This window comes from Elgaria multicarinata, chromosome 10 (genome assembly GCF_023053635.1).
Source record: "Elgaria multicarinata webbii isolate HBS135686 ecotype San Diego chromosome 10, rElgMul1.1.pri, whole genome shotgun sequence".
In the NCBI taxonomy this organism is placed as follows: Eukaryota; Metazoa; Chordata; class Lepidosauria; order Squamata; family Anguidae; genus Elgaria; species Elgaria multicarinata.
Genome location: NC_086180.1, coordinates 69,815,110 through 69,837,533, shown reverse-complemented (window position 1 = coordinate 69,837,533; position 22,424 = coordinate 69,815,110). Strand labels below are relative to the sequence as shown.

The 22,424-nt window shown below is 40.9% G+C and overlaps 1 protein-coding gene across 2 annotated transcripts in view; it reads right to left on the bottom strand.

Moving 5' to 3' along the window:
* HPGD (15-hydroxyprostaglandin dehydrogenase) overlaps positions 1–22,089 on the bottom strand; it is a 29,065-nt gene extending 6,976 nt beyond the window's left edge. Inside the window, exons 1-5 of one of the 2 annotated variants that reach the window (XM_063135305.1) lie at positions 21,538–22,089; positions 20,403–20,526; positions 14,818–14,924; positions 7,931–8,027; positions 115–191 (exon numbers count right to left, since the gene is read on the bottom strand). In XM_063135305.1, coding sequence (XP_062991375.1) covers positions 115–191; positions 7,931–8,027; positions 14,818–14,924; positions 20,403–20,526; positions 21,538–21,630 — 498 coding nt within the window. In that variant the 5' untranslated portion in view covers positions 21,631–22,089. Of the gene's footprint in view, positions 1–114; positions 192–7,930; positions 8,028–14,817; positions 14,925–20,402; positions 20,527–21,537 lie in introns of those variants that run through there. The other variant, XM_063135306.1, reaches the window with a different exon arrangement.
* Between the last annotated feature and the right edge of the window lie 335 nt (positions 22,090–22,424).

The window sequence follows — 22,424 nt, the reverse complement described above, 5'->3', positions numbered from 1 at the left end:
TTTAGAAAACAGATTCAGATAAGGCCACTACTTTATATGCTGAGAGAAGGAAAAATGGGACGGTGGTTTTGCCATGAGTGAAATTATGAGAATTCTTCAGCTGCTCATACTCACAGCTATTGAACGTGTAAATCCAATTACCCCATGCTTTGAAGCAGAGTACACTGGTTGGTGTGCAGCAGGCATAAGTCCTTTAATAATGGAAAGAAAAAGATCAAAAATATTAATTAAAAATCAACTTCAGTTCTGATAACTAATGCATGTGAAAGTAAAAGATGTGCGTCTGTACAGGCAAACATTTATGTATTATTATTATTATTATTATTATTATTATTATTATTATTATTATTATTTTGAAGTTTGACTGAAATAATGGAAGGTGGAGTAGAAGCTGGATTATTGTTTATGCCACTTGTTGGATGCTTTTTCAATTGTTTGGGCGCTCAAAGCAACACAGAGAACAGTTTAAAAATAAACGTTTCAAAACACAAAAAATGTTTGGTGTGACTGACACCAGGACAACTGTAGAAGTGGACTTTGTTCCCCATCACAAGTATAATTTTCACCATGATTTTTCATAAAATGTCTTAATCCACACTTGTAGGTATTGCAACGGAGCACAAAAGAATGGCTTGTGCTTATGGTGAACAACTCACTACAATGTGCCGGTGGGTAGCAAGGCAGAGGCCGCGTTTGGACGACACAATAGTCAACCATGTGTTAATAGTCCACCCCACGGATGACTATTATCTATGCTAATAGTCATCCGTGGAGTATTTATTTTTTTATTACATTTTTATAATACCCAATAGCTGAAGCTCTCTGGGCAGTTCACAAAAATTAAAACCATAATAAAACAACAGTCTAAAAACACAAATACTATGAGTACATGGTTGAGTACTGTTGTCTCCACCCTCCCCACCGAATGGCAGCACTGGTTCCGCTTCCCATATCCCCTGATATGGAAAGCGGGAATCAGCACCACCGTTCAGTGGGGAGGGCAGTGGGGGGGGGGGAAGACACAGCAGAGCTGAGCCTAGCTGCTTTCGCCACCGCCTGACCCTTCTCCAGCAAGTCTCCTGCGTTGTCCTCAGCAGGAGGTGCTTGGCACCCCACCCTCGTTCTCCCCCACTGGGCTCCTAGCATCACCCATCCCCACTCCCACTCACCACCAATTTGAGGCAAACAAGGGCAGGAAAGTGGTGGTGAATGGTGACAGGGATGGGGGATGCTACAATCTCCTGACAATCTCAAGTGGCAAAAGACAGTGGCATCTCCCGTCCCTGTCCCCACTCGCCACCACTTTGAGGTGAACGAGGGCAGGATAGAGGAGGACGCTCTCCTGACAGCCATAGGAGGAGCATCCTTCTCTGCCACACACTCGTTCACTATTTGTGGCTATGAAGCACATGGGGGGAGGATGCTGTCAGAAGAATTGTTCTGACAGCAGCCCTCTCCATGCTCTCGTATGGTGAACGAGTGCATGGCAGAGGAATATGATCCCCTGACAGTCAGGGGATCGTATTCCTCTGCCACAACCTCATTCACCATTTGTGGATATGGAGTGCATGGAGGAGGACGCTGTAAGAAGAGCTTTTCTGACATCCTCCTCCTCTGTGCACTTCATATCCACAAATGGCAAACAAGGGAGTTGTGGGATTTTTCTTGTCAAAATTAAAGAAGATTGTATCTTTAATTCATCATGTCCATCCAACATGACTACAGGAATAAAACAGGATTTCCTTTTGTTGCCCAGATGCTGAACACGCTTAGGAGTAAGCACCATTTTGTTACAGGAAAGGACAATATATTTTAATTAAAAAATAAAAATAAGCATCTGTGACCATGTACAAGGTTTTCCCATGGAAAACCTAACTGGTTCAGTGTTGTAACTATTTGGCTGGGACCAAGATGCAGTTATACAGGACTGAAAGAGAGGGACTCTGTATATTGTTAAGGGCATTAATCATGATGAAACATCCCATAGCATACTATTTCTGCAGTGCCTTCAACAATATCCCTACTCCTTCCTTTTCTCTACCCTCTCTACTTTTTCAGGATGTAATCTTATGCATATTTATCTCAGAGTAAGCCCTACTGAACTCAGAGGGACTTACTTCTGAGTAGACAAATTTCAGATTGTGCTGCAACTCTTTTATTAAGAATTACTGCATAAGACCCCCACCTCTGCCATGTTTACCAAAGGAACCACTTGCTGATTGCTACATCATATTTGCTTGAAAAGAGGGGTGTGGCACCCTAAAATAAGCAGAGGCAAATGGGAATTGCTTTATCCTATCATGTTGCAAACCTGAAGCTGGATGGGGAAAGGGGCATTGCAATTATTTTTCCTCCCTCTTTAAGATTCCAGCAGACTCTGGGAGAGGAAAGACCAAATTCATTTCAACCTCTTCTTTTCTCTCTCGGATCATGCTCAACCATGGCATGGTATCTGATACATTTTATTTATTTATTAAACCTTTGTATCCTGCCCTATATCATGAGGATCTCAAATAAAACCATACTAACAATATAAAACAATAAATGTACACAGATAAAAACAAATTAAACAATTAAGCTAAAACTAGTATAGAATTTAAAAGCGGTAAAAACCAATTAAAATTATGTGCAAATTTGGTGACTTTAGCCATCAAAGGCTTTGTTCAAAAGCCATGGCTAAACTTGGCACTGCAATGACACCAGCGCTGGTGCCAGTCGGGCCTCCAAGGGGAGGGCATTCCACAGCCAGGATGCCACAACAGAGGGAAAAGATATGATGCATTCAAAGGATTGTTAATGGCCCTGATGGCATTTGTCAGTTGGGTGGAATATAAATTTAAGTAATTAATTATTTAATTAAAATATTGGCTTTAAGATTAAATTACAGAGAACTTGGAAAGGCAGCTAAGGCTGCAATCCTATGCACATTTATCTGGGAGGAAGCCCAGTTTGGCAATTGAACAGAGTAGGTCTGACTTTTGAGTCAACATGGATAGGATTATGTGATAAATTGTAAGAACTGACACAAACCAACTCCTACAACAAATCTTAATAGGGCCAGTCCTGTTACTCGCCTTACTGAATGGTGTACTGGGGGAGGATAAGGCTTGTTGGGCCCAATCCCCAGCACAGATCTGCCACTGACAGGATGAGGCTGTTGGATTTTACACATGACCCAGTCTCTATCTTTAACGAAACACATTTGTAGACCTAAATCAAAATTTGTTGTCACATTAGATTTGGGTCTCTATAAGCCAGCACATCAACTAATAATGTCTCAACATTGTCTTTGAGATTGATTTGTTTCACTGCTCACATGCCATATGCAGGCTGGTGTCTAATTTTATAAAATTGGTTGTGTTCCCTCCCATAGTGGAGAAACTGGGTATGAAGACAGCCTCCTTATTTCCCACTGATTGGCGGAGTAGTGTAAAGATTACAGGGGAAGAGAGGGTTAAACCTCCAATCCTGATGAAAGCCCACCACCACCACCAAAGCTTAGGAGAAATTGCCTGTCTTCCCCAAACATACACATATTGGCACATTCACACACACACACACACACACACTTCTTGGCTAATCAGCGGGGACCAACTGAAGACCAGAGGAAAGGGAGCTGTACTGTAGGTAATGTAAATCTTTATCTATAGTCACACACCCCTTTCCCCCCACTGTTTCTTGCTGACCAGCTGAGCAGTGGGACACTTTGGCCATGCCCCCTTTCCCCCACTGCTCAGCTGTGTAAATGGATAGATGAGCATTAGGGAGAGTGTGAGTCCACTGAAACACACACACACACACACACACACACACACACACATCTATCCATCCATCCATCCATCCATCCATCCATCCATCCATCCATTCACAAACTGTGTGGGTGAATAGATGGATGGAGTATAGTGTGTGTCAGAGAGAGAGAGAGAGAGAGAGAGAGAGAGAGAGAGAGAGAGAATAATAATAATCAACATCTCTTTTTCTCTCCCCCTGTGATGCGTGGATTCACACACATCCCATCCAACTATTCATAAATCTGGAGGAAGAGGGAATGCATATTGCCCAGAGAATGTAAAAATGCAGTCAAGTTATGCACCTTTCACAAGGCCTGTTGGAGAGTATGTATATTGGCCAGGAAATGTACACAGCTCAGATTACGTGCATGTTCTTCATGAAGTGTGGTTGTTATGTACATTAAGCATTATGAACAGTTGTCATACATATCAACTGTTCAACTTGCCAGGTTGCTGGAGTTCTAACAGATATATGAGGTAAACATTGATAAGATCAAGTTGAAATGTATGTATTTCTATGTCTGAAGCTGCATATGCCATAGCTAGTATTTATGGACAACTAGAAAGTGAGAATTTCGACTGGAACTATAATGTTAAAGATATTCACAAATTGGCAAACCCCATTTGCTTCCTTTCTTAGGTTGGTGGTAGTTCATTCTCAGTCATAAGTGCTTGGCTGAAGCAAGCCCTATTCACTTCTCTGTGGCTTGTACTATAAGTGCTTTGGCATCTGTGTGGGTTTTTGCTTTGTTTTTTACTGGTATAACTTCCCTTGTTTACTTGAACTGGAAATAATAATGTTTAATGGACACATAATCTCAAGCTATGAATAACTCCCACTACAAGTGACAGGAAGTTCAATGATAAGACAGATTTCAAGTCCTTAGCCTCTTATTCTTAGCAGTGCTATTTTACTCCATATCTAAAAGCCCAGTCCTATACATGTCTACTCATTAAGTACATCCCTTTTTTCCCAATGGTGCTAATTGGCAGGTAAGTGAGTACATGATTGCAGCCTAAGACCATTTGTATGTCAGAATATCTAACCTATAAAAAGCAATGATATAATTTGTACATTAAAACATCTTTTTAAAAAATCACTGCAAGTTCTTTTCATTATGCTGTAGATCCACTAAACTACTGTTAAGGTAGATTATAATGACTAGATACACTCTATCTCTATCTGGAAAATATGTAATCCAAGAACCAAAGCACAGCTTGTCCTAAAAGTAGATAATAAAAGACTTCACAATTTGAATGTGAAACTTTCTACAAGGATTCTGGGTTATTCCTATTTGAAAGAAACTTTTTGCCATCAGATGTCCTTGACAGCATCAGGCGAGCATCGTCCTCTGCCACACCACAGAATCCATTTCTGGATATTGGGATGGCATGGAGGATTGCGGCAGGCAAGCATCTTCCTCTGCACTGTCCCAATATCCACAAATGGATAGTGTGTCGTGGTAGAGGAAGACGCTCACCTGATGCTGTCAAGGACAGCGTTGTGCGTGCGTCTTCCTCCATGCTGTCCTGATACCCATCCGCGCAGTCCCCATATCCACAAATGGATAGAAAGCCATGATGGAGGAAGACGCCATGCTATCCATTTCTGAATATCAGGATGATGCAGAGAACAGCATCAGGCGAGTGCCTTCCTCTATGCCATCCCGATATCCATCTGCACCATCCTGATATCCAGAAATGGATAATGGGATGTGGCAGAGGAAGACACATGCGTGACTCTGTCATGCTCTGCACCATCTTGATATCCACAACTGGGCCTCTGATATCAGGGCAGCAGGGTGTATGGATCTCTCCACAGCTGTAACATCAAGCAGCAGGAGAAATCCATCCATGTTTTGATGTTACAGACACAGGACAGATCCATTCACCCCTCCTCCTTGATATCCAAATGGATATTGGAGTGGGGGGAATTTCTCCTGTGGTTTGATGTTGAAGCCACAGGAGAGATCTTTACATCCCTCCATCCTGATCTCCAGTTGTGCATGTCCTGGGAAGCATAGTGTCCCACCCCACCCAGAGATGGGACATGTATGGGGAGCCACAGATCACAGTGCCCCACCCAGGGATAGCACAATTGGCTGCACCTCACACCCTTCCCGAGATGGCTGACACATGCTACAGAGTCCCGCTAGGTAGGAGCGGCATGGGTTTCTGCTGCTCTTGCTTCGCAACTCTGCAGGCAATGTGAAATAATCAATGGAGCCCGCAACATGATACAATAAACAACAGTTGTGCAGACAGTCAACTCTGCACACCACTGATTATTTGTTTTGGTTATTTCTGAGAAATAACCAACCATTGTGTGGAAAATGCTTGACAGGCGACACAATAGCCAACGGTGGACTATTTAAGCAACACTGGCCTATTGTGTCGTCTGAACCCAGTCACTGTCTTGATATCTGTTGTCAGGCCTGGATGCAGCAACTACCAACAAGGTATCAAGGTTTGAACTAAAATCAGAGCAATTTGTGCCTTTGGCTTGTACAATAAATGCTAATGGTGCCGATCCCCATTTTTTCTGGCATAGCGTAAGTGGCGATAAAACTTTTTATGGATGAATTCAACAAGAGTCTAGGACCTGGCTCACAAGTTCACTTGAAATATTAGATTAAATTCCAATGAAACTTTTCCATATTGATACACTGATGGTATCACTTTAAAAAGGCAACCAAAGAAGAAGAAAAGTAATAAAAATACAACAATATGTCATACCACCAGTATTTAATATATCTTTAAAGGTATTTTATATACATTATGATATCTCAGATTAAAAATTGGCAACAGTTTTTTAGCTGGATCTCTACTGTAAACCATGAATAATAAAAAGTTAGGTTTGGTTTAGAGATACCATGTACAGTTTTTCTAGCTTTACACTTTGGTACCATTATACCTTGATTTCCCACCCACCCCTTATTTGAGTGAGTTATGGCACTCATTCTTTGACTCAGTAATCACTAAATGCTTTGAAATTGTCTTCTACAGGGCTGCACCATATTCTGTGGTCTGAGATTTAGTCCTATAACTTCTGCTTGTCAGGTATATATGCATGGGTTTGTAGTCTAAAACAGAAGGAGCTGCAGGCAAATACATAGGCAAAATCAGGCAGAAGTCAAGGTTCTGAGCAGCAAACAAGGACCAGTGGGCCAGAAACAAGTATTCAGTCAAAGAGGAGATTCATGAACTTAAGAGTCTTTTAACATTTAAGAAAGCAACCCGGCAGGCCTATCCAGTGGAATTTTAGGATGCTGTTAGGATGCTTGTTTTTTAGGAAGTTTTAATCAGTTTTTAATCAGTATTTTATGTATTTTATACTTACTGTTGTTCCCCACCTCAATCAAAATGGAGAGGTGGGTAAGACATATGATGATGATGATGATGATGATGATGATGATGATGATGATGATGATGGCCCTGACTTTATAGTGCCCGGTATGTTGGTATTAGATTTGGGGTTGGCTGATGGAAATTTAGGCAAGAAGTTATTGCAGCCTTGATGCCATCCTTGAAGCCCAGAGTTCAGTCTATGAGGGAACAGAGTGCTGATGGTACAGGGGGCAAGATGCCAGAGTGGGAATTACCAGTGGGAGTTATGGTCACCCCACCTGAACACACATGAACTGGCATCTTACAATCTCTGAGAGAAGAACTAGATTTGACACTTGGCATGGGTTGAGTTCTTATCTCCCATAATATTTCAGCAGACCTACTGGACAACTTAATGTTGTTTCCTGGGTTTTACCACTCTCACTAACCAATAATGTGGAGTAGGAGACAGCATGGGGTGGTGACACCACATGGGTAATTATGGGGAATGTGGAAGGACAAATGCTTTCTCTACTGTAGCATCTCAGCTGGGGAATGCCCACTTCATACTTGTTCACTTAGCTCCTTTCTTAGCTTCTTTGTGGCAGCAGGTGAAAACTGTCCTTTCCCCCAAGCCTTTGGGGGATCTTAATTACTGCTGGTTTTAATTTACCTGTTGTGATGCTTCTGTTTGTCATTAGACTGATGTAATGTTTTAATTGATTTTATATACTGTTTAGGAATTTTATCTAAGCTTCTTGGAAAGGCAGGATATAAAATTTAAAATAAAAATTAAAAAATTATTTTCTTACCTGCTAATGATGATATGTTAACAATAGCCCCTCCAGTGCCTCCATTTTCGGTTTTCATGTAATCTAGGCCAAGATATGTTCCTCTAATCACTGAAATCTGATACAGAAAATAAAAAGGAGGTAACACGCTTGGTACTATTTCAGTTTGATATCAGACTATTAAAATTTTATCATTCAGTGCACATCTTGAACCAGTTCAGGACCCCTGTGGTTGTGCTGTTTTGTATTCCCCATATGTTTCTAAGTTATTTCTTAGGTGTTCCTAATTTGAATCTTGATTTTGATCTTCTTCCACTCTTTTAATGTCTCTTGCTGTCAGCATATGTTTGTGATCTTCTCAATTTCCATCTGGGTAATGGATGCTTGAATCCCTTGTGTTGCCTCCAAATTAATTGTAAAAGAGCTTCACACATCTCAAGCTACCATATGCTAGGTAGTTGAAACCTTAGTTTAAACTTCTTATCAATTTCACCCCTGTAGTAAAGGGATATCTCCACTCTTGATACACAAGTGCAGAAAACTTTAAACTGATGCACATTTCCCCCCATTTTAAGCAGCCTATTTTGCATTGTGTGCAAAGACTGCAAAAGCAAAGATGAAACTGACATGTTTTCTCCCCACCTCTGTAGTTCTGAAACTCTTTGTCATTATTATTATTATTATTATTATTATTTATTTATATAGCACCATTGTCCCCACCAGAAACTTGGAACAAAGAAACTTAATTCTAGAAAAGCCACTATACAGGCAAAAGTGGCAGAAAGGATTTCAAATCTCCATTAATTTCACATTTACTGTGGCCTTAGCTAGACCTAAGGATTATCCCAGGCAAATGGAGGGGTTGTCCCTGCCTGCTCCCTGGATCCCCTGTGTGTCATTTGGATGCACAGGGATGATCCCGGGACAATCCTGGGATATAGGCCTGGTCCATGGCCTGTGAAGAGACCTTTCTGAACTTGGGGAAGAAGTGAAGACAAAGCTGTCAATTTCACCACTGATCTTTGTAACCTTCATGTGGGGATTAAATAATGCATAATTAGTATTGAACTTTCCAGAGCTGTATACACAAAGTGCTGTGCAAGCAAGCATACAGTAACAGGGGGTAAACAAACACACACATATATGCATGTACAGGTGTTTGGAATCTCCACTAATATCCAAGTCACTGAATTTCCATGGCTATTTGCACCAGGAGAGGTCAGAAAAGTCCATGTAAAAATAGTGATACATTCTGTACATTCCTATATATATATATATATATATATATATATATATGTATGTATGTATGTATGTATGTATATATATATATATATCTCGTTGGATGTTATATCGTTTGCTGTAATAGTCATAACAATCGCTGGACTTTGCTAGACCTACAGAATATCCCAGGATGGAGGAGGGGTGATCTTGTGTTGTCAATAACATGAGATCCCACCCTCGTTTACACATAAGGCGAGGCGACTCAAGAAGAGAGACATCGCGCCCACCATTTTTTTTAACTTTTAAAGGGGACGATGTGCACAAATGCTTGTGCGCAAAGGTAAGGGTTTTTTTTTAAAAAAAATTAAATTGATTTTCCTGCTCCCCCCACCCTGCGCCCCGTGCACGGCTCCTGGCTCCAAGAAAAGCCGCGAAAACGGGCCACATGCTCACTGTCTCGGGCTCAGCCCAAGACCCTTTAGACTATAGCATTTCTGTTATAGTCTAAAGCATGAAAATGTGCATTGGGGGATTTGCACATGTGGGGAAGGTATTTGTGCACTTTGAAGATAATTTTGCATTAGTGCAAGTGCACAATTTTGGGAAATTGGAAAAAATCCTATTACATCAATGAGCAGACAACATAACAAAAGGCACCTGACAAGTCACAAAATGCAGACGGAGCAGATTTTACAAAATCTGTACATCCCTAGTTGCAACATTAATCAACTCATTCATTAACTTTTCCTTGTTAACCAATATTTTGGCCTCAATAAATGAACAACTACCTCTCAGTTATTTTGAGGTTCTGCACTTTGACTGCCAGCAGTGAAGAGCCATTGTTGTGGCTGGAGATGAGGGGAAAACACCCTGTCCTCTGAAGGAGACCATTGGTATAATGGTAGAGTCTGCCATTTTTAATTGGTGGGAAAGAGGAGAAGGATGGATAGCTGGATGAACAAGAGGGTGGGTGGCGGCTTTGAATAGTCCTGCATTATGCAAGACCTACATTATGCTCTTTATAAATATCAAATAAAATAGGCTATCATTTACATGGAGTCCATGAGTCTAACTAGACTTCAAATAACACTCTAAAATAATTCTGCAGGTTCCCCCCCCATTGCTAATTGCAGCTCTGGGGTCATTTATTTTATGCATTTTTATGCATCACAGATAGGAATGGAAGGGTTAAAATTCCCTTTCTCACATGCTGTCCGAATAGAAATTGCCCACCCTCTGCACCTAGGGTTAAATAATCCCATTTTAAAATAAATAAATAAATCCCACAACAAAGCGGCAAGACATACAATTAACACAGTGTGTAATTACACCTCATGTCAACTAAACCCAGGATATGTAATACTGATTTTAAAAAATACAGGATGTTATGGCCCCATCAAGTGCGATCTCAGATGCCTTTGCTATGTACTCTGAAGTCTGCTTTGCACATTCCAAAGAAATGGTAACGGGAAGTATGAGTGATTCAGTGTTCCTCTTCGTACACTTCTGGATATTGTCTACGTCCCTTTCCCCTCTGGGTCTTTTACTATCTCAAGCAAGTCTCTCAGTCACTTCTACTTTTTGTACACCAGACTTCCCTAATAATTCTACTTAGTTCCACCTTCTTCATAGGCAACTTCTAGATCTATAATCTTTGTCCTAAGGTCCAGTGATAGCTGTAGTTTGTACAATCACAGTCTGCCTTACCCCAAATATGGATATGAAAATACTAGTATCACATTTCCCACAAGGCTGGTCTCATTCATAACACAGGCACAATTGCAAAGGAAGGAATACAGCTTGCCAACCTACTTTTGTGGCATCCAGCTTGAAGGAGAAACATCAAGAGATATGGGCCCTGGTGTCTCAAAACTCTGGAACCCATTAATATATTCATCTGAAACCACCCACCCATCAGCCACCCTGGAATTTAAGCAAATATGCTTTGCTTAGCAACAGCCTGATTTTGAGTGGCCCCACCCCCTTTATTGATGGATTTATCTCCCTGCCTCTTTTCTTTGTCAAGGATAATGCTGCCATCTTGTCTAGGATTGAATATCTGCACATTCCTCAGTATGAATGTTTTTTTTGGGGGGGAAACCCTCTTAGAGTGTAATCCTATGCATGTTTAGGCAGAAAAAAGTCCTACAACTCCCAGCATGCCCCAGCCAACTGTGCTGGCTGGGGAATGCAGAGAATTGTTGGACATATTTTTGTCTAAACATGCATAGGATTGCACCATTAATAGTTTTACAGTGCAATTCCATGAAGGTCTACTAAAAAATAAGTCTCATTGAGTTCAATAGGGCTTACTCCAAGGGTACAGGATTGTGCAGTTAGGCAATGCTGTATATAGAGCTCCATCACACTTATTTTATTTTCCTGATATGCATCAGCAAAGTAAAGGATAAAAACTCCTTCCATAAATGCTGAGCAGTGTGGGACTATAAAATGTTTTTATTTCTTTTCTTTTTGAGGGTGGTGGTGAAGGTGCAGGAAACAAACTTTAGTGATTTTATGTTCTACAACAATTTTAGTGTAAATAAGTTATGAAAGTATCCATAACTGAAATTCTTCTGATCTGTCTATTTTCAAATAGTTTACTTTATTCTGCATTTTCTTATGCTACCCTATCAGACATTAAGACACAATTCTTCTTTAGCCTTCCTGTTCCTTTTCAAAAGTGTATAAATGTAAAGCATAAACTATAAAACGTTCTAGTCTGAAGGACTACACCCTCTTCTGAATTTGTTCAGGTTCATAAGAGTTGTGTATTGTACTGATTATTGCCCTTGTACTTTAGACTCAAACAATTACCATGTTTAGGTCATATTTTCCATATGAATTGTAGGCGGTACCAAGTAAATAAGCAAGTAATTGTTTCTGGACACCAACCAAGTTTCAGTATAAGTACTATGACATAGTGCTAACACTTTTTACTGCTGAATCTATGTGCCACTCCAGCACCAGACCCAGCACCTGAGGTGCCATTTAGTTTGTAATTCTAAACAGGAAAGGATAAAAAGGTACAGAATCAGGACCCCTTTATCATTATATTGATGTTGTTTTAGATTCTCTTTATTAGCTTACTAAGTGAAATTACAACAATTTGTCCACTTAATTGTACAGTGAGACAATTAGGGTTGAGTAGCTGCATGGGCACTAGTATCAGACTGATGCAGATTAAGTCATATTCCAAATGGTATCTGGCATTGCCATTCATTATATAGCCATCAGACAACCGGTCATTTATGTGACCGGAGAAAAGGGTGGGAATGTCCTTGGCTTGAGGAGAACTGCCTTATCTCTGTCCAGATGGGTCACACCCCTTCATTTTCTGAGGGCAAAATTGTCTAATACAGTCCACAGAAGAAAATTTCTGGAACTCTTGATTCTGTCACGAGACAGCTCACCACCTCACATGTTTCTGAGAGGGGAGGGGTCTGACAGTTAATATCCTGGTGTAATAAGGTACAGCTTGTATTTAAACTTGTATCAGTGGGCTGCTTTGCATTTCTGCAATTCACCTTCTTTGTGGGTACATTCTAGGGGTTATGAACTGTGGTTTCTTCCCACACTGCTCAACAGAACTTCATATCCCTGCTGCTTAATGTTAGCCCTCGAAACTTCAGGGCTGAATGGAAAGGAGGAACATAAGAAGAGCCATGCTGGATCAGACCAAGGGTCCATCTAGTCCAGCACTCTGTTTACACAGTGGCCAACCAGCTGTCAACCAGGGAACCACAAACAGGACATGGTGCAACATTACCATGTCCCATTACCTTTTCCCCAAAGACTATGCATCTTAAGAATGAAAACAAGATTTAAAAAAATCTTTTAACTTGCGTAATACTAGGTGCTAGTCAGCCATGGAATATGTTTGTTTGTTTTTTAAATTAGAACAATTTCTTTGTATTTTTTAAAGTACAGTTTATAACATTGGTAGATATATTAGATTCAAAGAGCAAGCACTGCAAGGGTCCATAAGTTCATTCTTTATTACTTTCAATAGTAGAGAAATCTACAATTTGGGAGAATCAGTGTCTAATTTTCAAATATGATTTTTTTTCATTTGTAGGTAATGAATTACAACAAGCATTAATTTAAGATATTAAATAATTATAATGCCATTTAGTTTCCAGTAAGGTATGACATCATCATCATCATCAACAACAACAACAACAAAACACTGAAGCCTAACAGTGTTTCTTTGCAGGTGTAGGAGCTTTGATACAGATATAGAACTCTTTTGCCTGTGGCTCTTTCTACACCTAAGGATTAACCCGGGAAAATGGAGGGATCATCCCCTGTCTGTCATTTGGATGCACAGGGATGATCCCGGGATGATCCCTGGGGAAAAAGGCAGGTGTAGAAACGGCCTGTGAAAACTTTCCCATTAACTTCAGTGGCAAAGACAATTCTATGTACAAAATGAATATAAATTGACCTTACTTTTTCACTGAAGTAAAAATTGGTTCTATGAGCACATCAAAGAACACACAGGCTGTGGTTCAGGGCAAATATAGTACTTTTATTATGATAACTAGGGTCTGTTTAGTGCCTAGCTGAATCAAATCACAGAAGCCCTATCACCTCAATGAAGGTGGAACAGTCTGCTGGATACAAAAGAAAGTTGTGTTCAAAGTGCAACTTGGCGCTTGTTAATATTTTCCTGAAATTAAAATAATGTTTAATTGGGAAATATTGGTAAAGGCAATACTATAATTGAACTTTCAGGCCACAATCCTATATACACTTATTTGAAAGTAAAGCCAACTGAAGAAAGTATGATGAGTCTGAATTGTAGAAACAGTGAGATAAGGGGAAAAAACCCAGCTTTTTTGTGGCTTAGCCAACTACTAAATTATTTCCTTTCTGGATTATTTAAGAAGTCTGTGTTGCAAATGGAAGCTATAGAGGCATCTGACTATCTCAATTTGATTTTGTCAGGATACTGGGGAATTTTCATACTTTAATAGGATATATTTTGATCAAGGGCAGTTGATAAATATCCAAATAAATAAATAAAAGGGATTATGCATTTCTTTCTTTTATACCAAAGACAATATATCTTAATTAACTGAAAGAATATAAAATTTTGTAGTCTGGTGGGAGAAACTGTTAGATGCAAATGCCTGAATATAATATAAAATCAGCACTAGCAATTGCTGTTGAATGTTGATCACCTCCTATATGTTCTCCAATCGTGGATCAGACTATTAAAAATGTAATACATGCCTACAGATTCAGTAAACTGTTGATTCAGAGGTGACTAAATATGACGATATGTGCAAATACACCAGTTAAGGTTCAGTACTGACAAATGAAGGTGAAGATACTTGGCTCTGATAATTAAAGAATCCAGCCCAGACTTTCTACAGAGAATAAGAAGCAAAAGAGAAGAAAACCTGGGGAGTTTCATTGGAATCCATTTGAACCTGCTAGTTTAGGAGCTTTTCTACACGAGGCTGTTAATCCACTGTACATAATTTTGTTTTCATCACAGAACTGAGATCCAAGCTCAGCACAAAGGGCTTTTCCTTTCCTTGTTTTCTGTTATATAACATTGCCAAACAAACTTCCTTCCACTAAATTCTTAAATGTTATCCATATTTCTCACTTAGAAAATACAAGTCTTTTTTTAAAAAAGACCCTATTTAAATATTAAATTCATCAATTAAACTTACCAAATTAATTTGTACTGTAATTTCCCAGTTTTTTTCATTATTCACACCAGCATTGTTAATTAAAATATCCAGCTTTCCAAAATGTTGAATTGTCTTCTCAAATGCATCTGTAAATAAATTGGGGGTGAAGTAGGAATGCAAAGAGAAACTTTCCTTACTTCTGTACAATTAAATATACTAGAATAATGACAATGATACAAACTGAAGTATGAATTTCGCTAAAATAAAAAGTGTAAAATAGGATAATACTCATGTCTAGCTGCCCTAATTCTTCATCAAGTATACTTTTTTGTATTGGAACCTTTAATATACAGAATGGATAAATTGATTCACAATAATATCCAATACATATCTACTCAGAAGTAAGCTGCACTGAGTTTAGTGGGACTTATTCCCAGGTAAGTGCCTACAGAATTTGAGCAAAATTCACTTTAAATGGCTCATATTCAGCAGGTGTCTTAGTCTATGCAACCACTGATCACAGTGAGCATTGTAATTTTGCAGAGTGTTTTTTTTTCTTGCCCTTGATGACCTGTAATTTTTTTTGGTAGGGCCTTTTGGGAAGTTGGGGCGTGGTATTTCTACCCTGACTCTCTGTGAAGAAATGCCATCTATATAATTGTTGTTGTTATGTAATCTTTACTTTGTGTCACTTCTGAGAGCCTATAATGTATCTGGGTAGGCTGGAAACCTAGCTTTGGTCCTGTCAAATGGCTATGTAGGAGTATTCCTTGCAGATATATTCTGAAATGGTGGGAGACAGACAATCTCTTTGAATATTTGTAAATGGGGCCTGGATCAGATGAATTCATTTTGATTGGTCTGGAAAACATCAGACTCTGATTAGCTGGATAGTTTGCAGGTATGGATTTGTCCCCTACTTGAAAATAGGGGCCACAATACTTTGATCCCATCCACTAGGCAGTTTGCTGTTTGCAGTGATGTAATTAAATAACTTGGCCAATATGGGGCCCCACCAATTTATGTTATCCACAAAAATCTCTGGTGGGAGCATGTCTTCTTAAATGCAAAATTAGATGCTTTACTTCACTGATGGTTACATCCAGCCACCTGTCAGTCTCTAAAATGCTAGGAAGTCGGAGTTGCAATGAAATATTCTGTGTCCGGGCCTATATTGCCTGCCGGGTTGAACGCTTGATGGAAATGCATTTCCCATGTTTGCCCTGTAATGGGAGAGACTATGGCCATGGCTAGACCAGGCCTATATCCCAGGATTGTCCTGGAGTTATCCCTGTGCATCCAAATGGCACACAGGGGATCCCGGGAGCAGGCAGGGATGACCCTTCCATTTGCCTGGGATAATCCTTAGGTCTAGCTAAGGCCTATGTCATAAGTAGTAACTTTTAATTTGCAATTAATCAGTTGCCAAAATTTGGTTGAATCTTGAGCCATGGCAGCCTGCTCAATATCTGCCCACAATTGGATATAGTAGGTAGTTTGCTTTTGTTTTAGCAATTTCCTATATTGCCGGTGTTTCATCGTTAGGTCATACAGCAAGGGGTTGTAACCTCCTGCCTGGGCCTGTTTACTCAGGGTACAGAGTTCCCATCTTGCTTGGCTGCATTCCCAGTCAAACCAGGTTTCCACATAGTATCTTGGCCTGGGAGGTAGCATAGTTGTGCATATGGTGCCAAGTTGACTTGTTATCTTATGAAACAGTGGTAGCAGGTCATATGGGTCCACTACAAGGAATCTTTTCCTAAGTAACAACATATTCTCGCTGAATAGAGCCTCCGACGTCTTCATCTGCAGGTTTGCATCCCATTTAGTCTACGCTTCCCAGACTGAGCATAAGGGAGATCTAGTCTCAGGCCTTTCTTGATCTCTTGGAACCCTACTAGTTCCAGGATCAGAGGTTGATGGTCGCTCAGTGGTTGGGCATCCATCAAAAAATTCTTTGCATATGGGGCTAATAAGGCCTTTAGCAGGAAATAGTCTATAATGCTCCCCCCTTTCAGGGAGATGTACGTAAAGTTTCCAGCTGAATCATCTAAACTAGTGCCATTCGTTATGAACATTGTAAAATTGATCTAATTAGACAAATACCCACCTTATTTATAGTCTTGTCCCTAGATTTCCTAACCAGTAGGTATGCTATATTTTCCATGTCTAGGGATAGGTTGTTTACTGCAATTTTGTATTCGTCTCCTATCCTTGCATTGAAGTCACCCATCAACAATGATTGGGCATAAAGGATGTTGTTGATTAACAGTTTCCAGAAGGGCCTTGAAAGTATACCAGATGTTGTCAGGATAATAATTAGATCCTCTAGGGGAATATATATGTTTATGCACATTAATCTGCTCCCCTTTTGGTTAGTCAACTGGATGGCTTGCAGGAATGGTGAGTCAATAGCTATTTCTTGGGTCGCAACATTTAGGCTCTCAGAAATCCCCAGAGTGAGTCCTCCACATCTCCTCCCTTTCTTAAGAGTCTTTTTAGCTGGTACTGAGAATATTTGATATCCTTGAAGTTCTATTTTTGAGTCCAGGGTTCTTGTAGGCTAAATATATGGAAGTTGGTTAGATATTGTAGAAACTCCAAGTTGTTTAGCTTGTTCTCCCACCCCAGCAGTTTAAGTGACTCTGTTTGTGCTTTCAAATGGAGACTTTGAGGAAGGTCAGTGGATGGAATTTCCTTATTACATCCACTTTTATCTAGTTAAAGCAGCTCATCTTAAAACCGCGATGGGGACAATGAACAGACACAGGATGGGCTACTATAATTTTATCCTGATGGATTAATGTAAATGCAATTAATATATCTTAGTGTGACTAAACTATGATAATATTCTGTTATATATTGTACTGTAAGATGGCATTTGTTGATGCTGTGGTGGATGATATTGGCTAAAACCTATTTTGGTTGCATAATAAAGATGATAAAATGATAAGATTTCTACACCTAAGGATTATTCCAGGCAAATAGAAGGCTCATCCCTGCCTGCTCCTGGGATCCCCTGTGTGTCATTTGGATACACGGGGATGATCCTGAAGAAAAAGGCAGGTGCAGAAATGGCCACTGTCTCTAGTGTTGGTGGCCATCTGACACCTAAGCCCTTTACATCAAGTTACTAACGGTGCAATCCTATTCCCTACCCAATGCTTATAAGTCACCTCTGCTGCTGCTCCTATTCTGCATTTTAGCTAGATGGGCTTTTTCACCCATCTAGTTGGGGCACATTGGAGGGTTAGAGAAGGAGTTTGTAGATGCCTTGGGATAGCTTGTATCCCATGCTCTCCAGTCCTCTCCCCCTTCCTGCCCACCGAAACACCCACTCTATTCCATCTCCAAGGTCGCCTTTGTGACTTTAGAGAGGCAGCTGGCATGGTTCTTTCCACACCAGCTGCAAGTGGGAGGGGCAGGGAGCTCAGATTCCCAGCTCCAGGGCTAGAACGCTGTCTCTGACCCTGGATCTGGGGATCTGAAGTATCCTTTGGCCACACAGATGCTGTTTTGAGGCCATAGCATTGCTCCCTAAGAGATTTTTAAATATTCTAAAAGATGGTAGTGGAAAAGGTCAGCTTGTGGAACTTTGAGTTCCTTAGACCCTGAAATATAAGCAATTTGCTAGAAAAATAAGGAACCCCATTGGTGTGGAAGGAAAAGTTTTGCCACAGGTGGTGGCAGCTCTGAGAGAAGGTTTCCCATATGTGGTGGCTACTAGTGGGAACCAAGTAATTCCCCATACTTTCGCTTTCTCCTCGCATCGTATTTCCACTTCTCATAGTTCTTTAGAATCTACTTTAATAGCCAAATATTTGCTTTAAGGATTTACAACTTGCTTGCTTTCTGGGTACTGCCAGCTCATATCTTAGGTTCTATCACCTATAAATGTTTTGACTGTACCACCAGCCATAGTTTTGCAACAGTGGGCCTCTGGTGTGTGTGTGTGTGTGCATTTTCCCTTTTGTCTTTCAGGATATTTTTTCCTCAGCATGATAGTTTGTATTTTATTCAGCTAATTTGTGTGGAACTGCAGTGGTTATTTTGCACTGAATTGGGGCAATGAATGACTACATCTCTTGACTAACTATCCCCACAACCAATTAGTCAATCATGGCATAACACTAGGCACACATAAACTTCAACACAGTTCACAAGAAGTGTGCTAGCCTAGTCTTTTACATATGCTAGTTCTGTCTGTACAGATTTTTTTCTCCCCCCCATTTGTCCTCAATATATTTAAATTCAGTAATAATACAACAGATTTAAACCATTATTCATATAGCTCAAATTATAATCAAATTGAATTGTATCAAAATAATATCTTAAGATATTTAATATCTTAAATATTTTGGATGTATATTCTTTTTCTTGTTGTTTTAATAAAGTACTGTTCCCATTTTCTTATTTAGAGCATCATCGGGGGGGGGGGGGAATCATGTTTCCTTACCGTCGCTTTCCCTCCATTTCTGTCCCTTGATACTTCCTCTTTCTTCACATGGGGAAAAAAGAGGAAGTAAACAATGACCACATGGCCCACTCAGTGAGCATTTTGATCACGCTGCTTTTCCTGCACACAGCAGGAAATTGCAGCACATGCGTTGTCCAAAGGACCCCCAGAAAAAGTGAGTGGGCAGTAACTAGCATGCGATAAAAAGCTAGTCTGATGATCCTCTTAGACTCGTGATCCTACGAGTACACATACATGGTCAGAGAGTTGATAGAGTTATCATTTAAAGAACAAAATTCAGATAAACCTTTTGGCCAAATATGTGAAGGATTTCTGTTGTTATGACATTGTATCTTGGTTTCTGAACAAGCATTTGGAATAATATAATTAAATGCCATATTTCCCATGAAATGGGGTTTTCAACAGTATTGGGCTTACTTCGAAGTATGCAAATTTGAGTGACTACTGGATTTTATATTTTCAAAAAAGGGAGTCAGTTCTTGCATGTTTGCTTGCCCCAACAATCCTATATGTAACCTGAAATCTGCATGATACTTAGTAGAATCGTAGGGTTCATCTACATCAAGCAGGATATTCCAGTATGAAAGCGGTATATAAAAGGCAGGAACCACACTATTGCTTTATAGTGATATTGAAGTGCACTGCAGGATCTACACTACTGCTTTATAGTGGTAATGAAGTACACTGACAACTGTTGGGGCCCATGACACATCTACACCAAACAGGATATAGCACTATGAAAGCGGTATGAAGTATATGGTATGTGTCAATGGGCCCCAACAGTTGTCAGTGCACTTCAATACCGCTTTAAAGCAGCAGTGTGGCTCCTGCATTTTATATACCGCTTTCATACCACTTTCATAGTGGAATATCTGCTTGGTGTAGATGAGCCCACAGTCAAGGGTGCAGAACCATTTTAAAATGGGGGCAAATTGCCCACTATGGGGGCTGATGACATCAGTGGTTGTGACTACACTCCTGACATCATGTCACCTTCATGGCTCCACCCATTGACACCACTGTCCCACCTCCTACTCTTGTTTTCCCTCTGTGCTGTGAGAGGCATGGAGTTCCTGGCACCAGCTGAATCCCTGGTTTCACACATGTTGAAACAAGGTAAATAGTGCATAATCCCCACTTTCTTTACCTTTAAGTTTTTCTTCATTTGAAACATCACAAGGAATGAAGATGGTCATCTCTTCATCAAACTGCTTGTCAAAGTCATCTTTGCTTGCCTTACCTACTTCCACATTTAGATCCACAAGAGCTACCTATGTGAAAAGAGATAAAGGATAATAATCCACCCAGGCCCATAAAAATTAGGATCAAACTGTGATATACAACAGACAAGACATAATTACCATATCTTTCCTAACTGGGAGGAAAAGCTTTAGATGGTGATAATCAAACAGAACATCTATATTTGGGACATACATATAGCTTCACATTAAATAGCATGTGTCAAAATCACATATATGTGTGATCCAACTATTGAACTGCGTTGAGTTCCCACTGATTTTAAAGGAAAGGTGAAGCATGTGCTTAGATCTTCCTTATTTAAATCAATGGGGCTTTAAAGTGCTTAATGTTTACTAGATAGTGTGTTCCATCTGTTTAACAGTGCAATCCTATGCACTCAGAAGTAAGTCCCACTATGTCCAATGGGGCTTACTCCCTAGTAAAATGGTTAGGATATCAGTAAGGGGGGGCAGTACCAAGGCAATAAATCCTGCTAAATTTAGGGATTTACTTCTGAGAAAACATGCACAAGATTGCAGTGTGAGTCTATGTCTATCTGTCTACAATTGTGTTTCGATAAATACCGGTATACACACATGTACACACATGCACATACATGTACACGATTCATTCACACCACAGAACGATGTATATATCCTGCATGAGATGAAATGAATATTTGAAAACACTACTTATGAACAGAGAAACAGTCATGGTGTGTGTATGTGCATACACGCCTATTCATATATTTTCATATTTACACACACAAATACACTATATTTTGAAACAGGTATAATTCTCTCTCATACAGCACAGTTCACAGTTAACTTGAGGGGGGGGGGAACCAGCAGCTTCAAATTAGCCACAGCGCGAGCAAAAAGGAAGAGCCAGGTTGGTCCTTTATACCCGGAGGAAGTCTTCGGTCAGCTCCCTGAGGCGCGGGTGGGGGAGCCGACCAGAGAGAAAGAAACCACGACGCCCCTCGCCACGGTGACAGGGACCCCCCCTCCTCTCTCTCCATCCCCTCCCCGCCGTCCACTTACCTTGCAGCCCTTTCCCAGCAATACTTGGACGAAGGCTTTGCCTATGCCCTGCGCTGCCCCAGTTACCAGAGCCACTTTGTCTTTCAGGTGCATTTTAGGGCTGCTTTTCCTTCCTCTCCTTTTTGCCCCCAGGAGCTCCTTCGCGCGCGCGCGCTCTCCGGCCGCCTCTCCTCAGGCCACTGCGGGGATTGCCTATCCCTGGCGGCAAGTTTTAACCTCCCCTGCGCCTCGGGTTTTCGCGTTGTTTTTGAAGGAGGCGGGAAGGAGCAAAACGTCAGCGGCGACACCGAAGCACACGCAAGGGCTGCAGAAGCTGAACTTGGTGTCACCTGCGCCGAAGTTGCTGCCCGCCCTTCGTCCCTCCCCTCCTCCCGCCACGGTGCTCGCTTCCCTTTCTGGACGGACGCGCGCTCTCGGCGGTGCTGACAGCAGCCTGGCGGCCCCTGGGCTTTGTTCTGTCAGGGAGCGCTTCCATCAACGCTTCAGCGAGCCTCAGAGATAAGGAGGGCCGGCTGGGTTGTCCTGCCGACACTAACCGCTGTGTGGGCGCCGCCACCCCTCTCCCCACACCCACCCGCACTAGCTATCTTTCTTGCTTCCCGCCCCTTTTCGATAAGCAAACAAAAGCCTGAAATGTTCATCTCCTAGCCAAGGGGACGACCCTTGCTTGTTACACAGAGTGGCGTGAAAACAAGTTTGGTTCTTTTCTCTCTCTCTCCCCCCCCCCCCATCCCCTCCCCCGACACCCCTTCGTTTTCTCTTGACAGTTCCTGAAAGAAAATGCATGCGTTTTGCTACGGTCACTTTACATGAAGGGCAGGACAAAGCGTTGAAACGATTGAGGGAACGCAGCCTTACTTTGGGTGAAGTGGGTAGGGAAAGCGAGA